At 34.5% G+C, this 9,141-nt stretch overlaps 2 protein-coding genes across 4 annotated transcripts; one reads left to right on the top strand and one right to left on the bottom strand.

Moving 5' to 3' along the window:
* The first annotated feature begins 27 nt into the window (after nucleotides 1-27).
* LOC104813150 (protein disulfide-isomerase-like) lies at nucleotides 28-3,546 on the top strand. The gene is made up of 10 exons (XM_010540687.2): nucleotides 28-492; nucleotides 874-904; nucleotides 1,012-1,299; nucleotides 1,393-1,581; nucleotides 1,667-1,792; nucleotides 2,092-2,229; nucleotides 2,319-2,438; nucleotides 2,580-2,697; nucleotides 2,936-3,048; nucleotides 3,156-3,546. Exons 1-10 carry the CDS (start codon nucleotides 296-298, stop codon nucleotides 3,372-3,374), a joined length of 1,539 nt encoding a protein of 512 aa, XP_010538989.1. The 5' UTR covers nucleotides 28-295; the 3' UTR covers nucleotides 3,375-3,546.
* A 79-nt stretch (nucleotides 3,547-3,625) lies between these two features.
* On the bottom strand, nucleotides 3,626-5,122 carry LOC104813149 (two-component response regulator ORR9-like). 3 transcript variants are annotated; one of them, XM_010540684.1, is made up of 5 exons: nucleotides 4,865-5,122; nucleotides 4,600-4,730; nucleotides 4,376-4,456; nucleotides 4,250-4,320; nucleotides 3,626-4,095 (listed from the first exon to the last, which is right to left on the bottom strand). In XM_010540684.1, the coding sequence occupies exons 1-5, from the start codon at nucleotides 4,986-4,988 to the stop codon at nucleotides 3,810-3,812; spliced, it is 693 nt and encodes a 230-aa protein (XP_010538986.1). In that variant the 5' UTR covers nucleotides 4,989-5,122; the 3' UTR covers nucleotides 3,626-3,809. The 3 variants fall into 3 exon arrangements, with proteins under 3 accessions (XP_010538986.1, XP_010538988.1, XP_010538987.1); XM_010540686.1 differs by having other exon boundaries at nucleotides 4,448-4,456; XM_010540685.1 differs by having other exon boundaries at nucleotides 4,379-4,456; nucleotides 4,865-5,119.
* Nucleotides 5,123-9,141: the final 4,019 nt, after the last annotated feature.

Below are 9,141 nucleotides of genomic sequence, written 5' to 3'. Positions count from 1 at the left end.
TATTTTGTTTTTTCAGTGAAAAACAAGATAATGTTAAATTAAAGAAGAAAAAGCGAGTGACCAATACCAACCAGTCAAAATCGCACACGTGGAATTTCAGCCAATCACATGGCGAGTGCTTTAAAGCGTACTCTCGCACGCGTGTTTCTTTGCAGAACAATTGTTTTCTCTTGTCACGTGCGAGTGGCGTGCCCTTCTCCCAACGCGCATATCGTGGTCTCGCTAACGACGGAGTAGGCTTCACGAGAACTTTCCACTATTTCACAGCACAGAGGGAGTGAGAGTGGCGCAGAGAATGAGGAAAATGGCGAAAACTGTGGAGGCTAGGGTTTCGATGTGGTTCTGCATCTTTGTTGTCTCTCTCCTTGTGTCCTCGATCGTCGCCGATGATGCTGGCGAATCGAAGGAGTACGTCTTGACCCTTGGGCAGGGCAACTTCAGCGATGTCGTTAGCAAGCATAACTTCATCGTCGTTGAGTTCTACGCTCCTTGGTATGCGGATTATCCGTCGATTTTGTTTGTGTTTGTGAAATTTTAGTGAGATTGTTCATGTTTGATTCTGGATCTATCGTTTCTTGGTCATGGATATGTCTTGAATCTGGAAATAAATTGAGTGCGTAATCGAAGTGCATGTTACCTTGGTGTTAAACAGATAACCGATTTCATCGAATTCGATCTGAATATGATTTTTCATTTGGATGCACATGGTGAGTGAAGGGGGATAAGCAAGGATCAGTTTTTAGCACTAGTTTATGAAGGCTCTTGTTGCTTGTTTGTACTTTGCTTCACGATCAATTAAAAATAATTTTCTGTCTTTTCGTTTTGTTCTTCTATTTTTCGGTTCATAATCCTGAGTTCATTGTTATTCTTTAGGTGTGGACACTGTAAGAATCTTGCGCCAGAGGTAATAAAATTTGTCTATTATCTGGATTAAGTAATGCCAAGAGTCTTTTTTCTGTGAACATAGTGTCTATGAGCTCTGTGCTAATAGCATTACCATTCGTTTGACAGTATGAAAAGGCTGCTTCTGTGTTGAGCAGCCATGACCCTCCGATTCTTCTGGCTAAAGTCGATGCAAATAACGAAGTGAACAGAGGGCTCGCGAGTCAATATGAGGTCAGGGGTTACCCGACTCTAAAGATCTTGAGAGACGGAGGAAAGGTCGTCCAGGACTACAAAGGTCCTCGTGACGCGGATGGCATTGTGTCTTATCTAAAGAAACAGAGTGGCCCTGCATCATTCGAAATTAAATCAGCAGAAGATGCTACCAACTTCATAGGGGAGAAGAAGATAGCTATTGTGCGCCTTCATATCCGTTTCTTCCCTTTTTCTCATGTTCAACAATTGATTGGGCGGCTGTCAGGCTTATCCATTTCCCACATGTTTTTGTAGGTTGGAGTCTTCCCGAAGTTCTCTGGTGAGGAGTTTGAGAACTTCATGGTGCTTGCTGAGAAATTACGCTCGGATTTTGAGTTTGGTCATACATTGGATGCCAAACATCTTCCACGTGGGGAGTCTTCTGTGAGTGGGCCTTTGGTTAGGCTCTTTAAGCCCTTTGATGAACTGTTTGTTGACTTCAAGGTAGGGTGGAATAGTCATTATTCTTTTTTCTCGGTTTAGTGTTATTGTCAGTGTAAATCAGCTATCTCATATGCCACATTTGCAGGACTTCAAAGTGGATGCTATGGAGAAGTTCATTGAAGAATCTAGCCTTCCAATTGTCACGATCTTTGACAAAGATCCAAGTAACCACCCATATGTCATAAAGTTCTTCAACTCTGCAAACTCGAAGGTAATTTTTTACATCGTTTGCTTTCTTTTTCTGTCCTTTTCTGTAGCTTAATCCCCATAGCCTACAAGTAGGACTCATAAGCGATATAACAGGATACGGAAATTCCATTTTAGGCACTATGAAAGTAACTAAGACTTAACATGGGACCGAAATATTATCTCAACCTTTTGCATCGTGTGGTTTCTCTTATTATTGTATGTTGTCATCGACTTGTGAGTTTCATTTCGCCATATGATATCCTGAATGTCTCTTGTCAGGTATGATCTAGTGTCTCAGCAAGTATGTTTTTGAAACTGCAGGCATTGTTGTTCATGAACTTCACCGGGGAAGAAGCTGACTCATTCAGAACAAAGTACCGTGAAGTGGCTGAGCAATACAAGGGAGAAGGCTTCTGCTTCCTTTTGGGGGATGTCGAGAACAGTCAAGGAGCATTCCAGGTTGCTGTTTTGTTCTGTTTCTTATAAGTTACTCTAACGCAACTCCTTTTATATCCTTCTGAAATCATAAAACTCCAAAATGCTGCCAGTATTTCGGACTGAGAAGTGAGCAAGTACCTCTAATTATCATCCAAAAGAAGGATGGAGAGAAATACCTGAAACCCAATTTGGAGCCCGATCAACTTTCATCCTGGGTCAAGGACTTTAAGGTGAGGTTTCATTGAGCAATACATTAATTTCTGATATTTTGCGTTTTTACATTCTCCATTTTTCATTACATACAATATTGAATTTCTTTACAATGAGCTTTCCATATGTATGCATACCTGAGTCAATGAACAAAACTGCAGGATGGCAAAGTCCCACCATTTAGGAAATCTGAACCTATCCCGGCAGAGAATGACGAGCCCGTGAAAGTAGTTGTCGGTGACACTATGGAATTCATGGTTCTCAACTCGCCAAAGAATGGTACATTATACCACCAACCCATCGTCCCTTGTTATATTATCTGTGTACCATGACTGCACATCTGTATTCTTGTCAGAATCGCCTCCATAGTTGACCTCTGTGTAGACATAAATCAATGTGTGAAGTAGTATTTCGTTACGACTTTAACAGACTTCCAATTCAAAACTAAGCAAGTGTTGGGGAATCAGGAATCGTGAATTGTTTCCATCTACGCAGTAATGAGTTCTCTTTTTCACAGTCCTGCTTGAGTTCTACGCGCCTTGGTGTGGACATTGCAAGAAGCTGGCTCCAATCTTGGACGAAGTGGCCTTTTCGTTCCAAACAGACTCAGATGTCGTCATTGCGAAACTTGTAAGATTCTGAACCATTTACTTTTTCTTATACACCGATTCCATCAGAAAATATGTACATTGACCCGAGAGAAAAAAAAAATGACTCTTTACGCATTCAAAATCCAGGATGCAACAGCGAACGATTTCCCAGGGGACAAGTTTGAAGTGAAGGGTTACCCGACTCTGTATTTCAAATCGGGGAGCGGAAAGATAGTTCAGTACGAGGGAGACAGGACGAAAGACGACATCATCAAGTTCATCCACTCAAACCGGGACAAAGCGGCGGAATCTCCAACCGCTACAGCTGAGACCGAGTTGGAAGAACCGTCAAAGGATGAGCTCTGAGGGAGAGAAGGGTCGGTCCAAAATCTTGGTTGATGCGTAATAAGGAGTGGTGATTTTGTTCGTGACATAACGTTATAGCTCTGATTTCTTTTCTTTCTTTTCACGTAGAGGATCCCAGAACTCGTCTTGTTAGGTGAATTCCAATGTTTACTTAAATCATTTTTCAAGATGACATACCCCCCAAAAGCCTAAGGAATCAGATCCTAAACATGAGAAGAATTCTCAGCTATAGCGATCATAAATTCATGGTCGATGAAATCAGACGCTGATCAAAGATCATAACGACTATAGTTATGCGTTTTGCAATGTTAAAACCGTGGAAAACAGCTACTTGTCTTAAAAGTGGTTTACAAGAGGCACAGAAGAAGCACGAGGGTGAAAACGCTGCGTTTTGAGCCATCCACTTGGGCTATACAGTCAGCAAACGAGAGATCATCACACGGTGGAAGCCATCCTGTCGTTCTTGGCTCTCTTCTCCGGCGGATCAATCGACATGGCTTTCCTTTTGCTAGACCCATTGCTCTTTTTCTTGATCTTGTTCTTGCTATGATTGTCACTAGAGATGTTATCATCGCCGTCAAGGCAAATGTCGTCTTCATTGATGACATCTGTGGATCGGGAAGAGAGGGGAAGTGATCTGAGGATGTAAGGGTGAATCTTCTTCACATCAGACAACCGAACTGGCTTCAGCAGAAACTCTTCTGCCCCTCCTTCTAAACACCTGCTTTCCCCCATTTTTGATTTTATTTTCATGGAAATATTCAGAGTACACACACCCTTGAGCGTTTTCATCCTTAGATACACACACACACACATATATATATATATATATATATATATATGAGAGAGGGAAGAAGGAGAGAAAGAGATGGTACATGCTCACTCTGGAGGGTACATTCTCTGATGACATGACCACAACAGGAACATTCTTCCATGACGATGATCCCTGCCATTTTATTTGGTTTAAATGAGAGAGTAAATAAATAAATAGTAAATGTTACTACCTTGACTCTTTTGAGCAAATCATAGCCGCTCATCCCGGGCATACAGTAGTCTGTCATGATCAAGTTTACCTTCACTCCCTTCAATGTAACCCACACACACACACACAAAATTCAAATTAATTTATTATCTTTATATGAATTTAGGAAACAATTTGGTTATACATAACGATACCTTGGTACCTAAATATTTGACTAAAATATACAATGATGATTGGAGTTACCTTGTGTTGTGAAGATGATGATGATGATGATGGGGATGAAGAGGAGTCATTAAAATCATCAACACCGATATTATTAATGGCATTAAGCCCCAAATACTCCAAAGCTTTATCACCAGACTCCAAACATGTCACTACACAATCATATAATATATAAACCTACGGTCATTCGTGTTTTATCATCGCCCATCTTTTCAACGCATGCATGCATGTGTGTGTGTGTGAGAGATAGAGAGAGAGAGAGAGAGATGAAAACGAAATGACTGACCACGGTAAGAAGAAACCTTGAGGAGTTTCTCTAGAAGCTTCCTGTCAATGAAACTATCATCAACGGCCAAGACATGGAAATGCTTCTGTTCTTCTTCTTGTTGGGTCTCTGATTCTATCTCCATTCTATGTGGGGAGAGAGAGAGAGAGAGAGATTGCTATGTGAGCTTTGAGGCTTTGGCCTCTCCTAGGTTTCAATTAAGTAGTTGAAGAAGAGTAACTGTCAGAGGCATAGAGAAAGATTGAGGTGTCTGTTTCTTCTTTTTTGGGTTTCATTTTGGTTTAGAATTGTCAAATATTTTATATATCTATAATTCGTTTTACCAAAATCTGAATATATATTCAAACATTTTAGATATTAAAATTTTACGTCTAATTTATTTATAGTATAATTTTAGATACTGAATCCAAAAAAAAAAAATACTCAGGTATTCTTACATTTTCCAAACTGAATTATATATAAATATTTTTTATACTTAATAAATATCAGTAATCTTTTTATATTTAAAAAAAGAATTTGTAATTTTAAAAAATAACTTTATAATAATATAAAAAATCATGTTTTAATTATATTGAGTATCCATTTTACGTAAAACATAAATTCGAATAACACTATGTGAATAGTCTTAATTTACAAATAGAAACACATCAAATCCAAATTATTCATATACTGAGAATTAAATAATTTCTAACACTCCCTCTTCTCTCTCTCCTATTAGATTCTCTTAAATCTAGTTGGTACAACCACTCGTATTCATCTCTCTCTCTCTCTCTCTCTCTCATTCGTTTGGATAATAGTTTGATTTCAAAGCAAAATCTTGGATATCTTTTCTTTGCCCATTTCGGATCTCATTATCATGTCCCATCTTTTCAACAATTTATCATTTTTTGCCCCATTCATATGCTTTTCATTGTAATTCTCCTTGGGATCTAAAATATTATATATGCTTTTATTCTACTTTTTAATACTCTTATTATTAATTTGGGTGTTTCTATTTACATTATGATTGCATTTACTTTTTAAAAATCTACTGAACTATTGAATATGGCCTTGAATTAATCATTATCTGAAACATCTAATCCCTCTTGATTTGTGTGCTTAAAGCTTAACAACCTTAATTAGTTTTGGTTATTGTCTTTTTCCAATCAGGAATATCTAATTATTAACAGTTCGTTCCTCTTAATTAATAAATGTTGGCACACCTATTTACATAATAAAAGGAAAATTTTATTAATTGATATTTTCGTATGCTACGTAAATAAAACACTTCGTATTCCTTGAAACGTCTAAACACAACTTTGAAAACGTCACGACTAATCCATTTGACTACAATACTCGGTTCATAAAAATCATATTAGATATGGTTTTTATGTTAGATTTTGATTTTATTTAAAATCAAATTTTATCGTAAAATATTTAGTTAAAAAAACTTTATTAATTTGATTTTGAAAAACATGATCTTATCTTTTAATTGTTTCGGACATGGATATGGGTTATTGCCATAATGTTGTATATACGATCATGTGTATGTACACGATCCATACGTAGATGTATAAAGTGGCATACGTGATACGACTGTTGGACCACCACATCCAGAGATTGTCTACAGATGGGTTTCATGGAAAAGGAATCTATATCCTCTTTGTGCATGTGGTGTGAAGGTGACGTTATGAAATACAAGTGTCCAAGATTTCTTGGGCCCACTTTCTTATTTTCAAAAATCTTTTCTGGGCTCCACACTATATCTTTAGGGTCCACCTGTTTTCAATTTTCATATTTCTACCCCAATTGTTTTCTTCTGTTTACAAATCTGTCCCCATCATTACCAACGGTTTACCGAATCGAATTTCTTTCCCCGTTTAAAAGTCTAGGATTTGTCTTGTGTGGAGCCCATCGTTCGTCCCACGTTTCGTCGTATCATTGCTTAACGATTTTTTTTTGGTAATTAAAAAATTATAATTTACAAGGATTAAAATTAACGAATGTGGAGAAGAATCAAACCCAGCGCTAATGAGTTGCGGTCAAAATGTATCGATGATTCAGAAACATAATTAGATAAAACGATATTTGCTTAAAACTTGTTTAGTAAAATAAGTTATGGTTAAGTTCCTTATGTATGGGAACTATCTATTTCTAATCTCGGTTCAAGTAGCAGCTCGATCTCATATCCCAACTGAGTACTTTTGATCCTCGATCCAACAACAACTCATCTTATATATTTCTTCTAGATTCGACCTCTTCGTCCTTATCTAATAATAATAATAATAATATCTTAAAAAATTCATTATTTAAAAAACACATCTCAATAACGGCATAATATCAAAACTATCTTTACTTTACTATATATAAACATATTATTTTTAACCTAATTTTTTGTGACAAGTAAATAATTGTCACACTGATAATACAAATTTAACGGTGACCAATACGATAAGTGTGACCATCATATAAATTAACAGTGTAACTATTATAATCAGTGTGATCCTAATATAAATCAAGATGGTTACATTGATCACATAAAAAATGAATTAGAAAGATATATTCTGAAATCCATATAGCAAACAAAGGGTATTTTGACAATGTCCCGTTTAATCCTAATTATCCAAATAAATATTTAATTTTATAAAAAAAACTAACATCGCAATATTTTTTTTTATCAATTTATTCATTTTGATCTCCAATTGAAAATATATTAACGCTATTAATATATCATCGTAACAATTAGTTAAGGACTTTTTATATGCAGAAAAGTAAGAATTAACGCAATTGAAAATCCCAAAAAAAAATATTGCATAGTTTGTCATTCATCATCTATATATAAAATAAAAGTATATTTTCTATTATTTATTGAAAATGAAGTGTAGTTATTGTTGGTGGGCCCTCAAAGATCACGAGAAGTTCTCCTAAGAATCTTGGGTGTAATCTTCTTTGATCTCCGTTTTTTGAAAGAGTTATGGAAAGATCTTTTGACATTGCTCGATTTTATTTTATCATAAGTTTCGTGTGTTATATTTTACGAAATAAGTTTCTATATTCAGTTAGTTATAAAAATGTTGACTTATGCGACACAAAGTTTTGTGGGTCCATTTTATTTAAATTATGATATTCGTCTTTGCAAATTGCGTAACATTTTACCTTAACCAAGTCGCGTATCTTAAAAAAAATATTCCCAAACATGGCACACGAATCTGAAAATATTATTTCATTTTGATTTTAGCTCGGCTCATATTACATCCAACAAAAATAGTAAATTAATGGTTTTTTCGTTCACTTTTTTTGCCGTATAGTATAATTTATGTACAATAAAAATTATCTAATACGGGTCGTTACTCGTTAGCACTTAGCAATTATATATGAGTGTACGATTTTGGAGATTACTGAAAGAGCATATGAATAGTAGCAGTTACATGCATATACATAGATCTATATATAGATGAGCCTGATTGACGTTTACTTATTTTACCCAAATTCATATCGAATAATTAGGAACTGTCATTTTGGATAAATAAAATTGAACAACAATAAACATATCTCTTTTGAATGTAAGAAATATTTAGTATATTTTTGGAAAAATTGTTTAAAAACATTAAATATACATATATAAATATATATATATACATGAATTTTGAAATTTTTGTATGAACTTTTCAAATATTACTTCAAAGTGGTATCCGTTTAAGTTTTAATGACATTAACCTTCACATATCAACGCTTCATATACAAAAAATATTAAATCATCGCTACTATGTGGAAAAATACTATATATTTATATATTCATATAAAAATAAAAATATATAAAAAACATAAAATACATACATAGACATATATGAATATATATACATATAAATATACATAATACACATACATACATATATACACATAAAATAAATATATATGTAATGTTTATATATGTGTATAAGAATGTGTGTATATATGTATATATATGTGTATATGTATGTGTTTTATTTTTATATGAACATATTTATTTATTTATTAAATTATAGTTTTTCAATGTGGTAGCTATGATTTGGCAATTTCCGTTCACATGGGTTTATGCAATATTTGAAAACTTATTATATTTTTGTAGAAGTTTCAGAGTTGGTGTATTTATATGGAATTTTTTTAACATTGTGTTTTTTAGACAATTTTTACTATATTTTTAAAATCAAATTAATTTAACGTCAATTAAATATTAAAATAATTAATTTTTTAAGAAAATAACATTATCGTTAAAATAACTATTTGTAATGAAATTAAGTTCGAGTGTAATTTAATTT

This window comes from Tarenaya hassleriana, unplaced genomic scaffold (assembly GCF_000463585.1).
Source record: "Tarenaya hassleriana unplaced genomic scaffold, ASM46358v1 Cleome2, whole genome shotgun sequence".
Lineage (NCBI taxonomy): Eukaryota > Viridiplantae > Streptophyta > Magnoliopsida > Brassicales > Cleomaceae > Tarenaya > Tarenaya hassleriana.
This window is presented reverse-complemented; position numbering and strand designations above follow the sequence as displayed.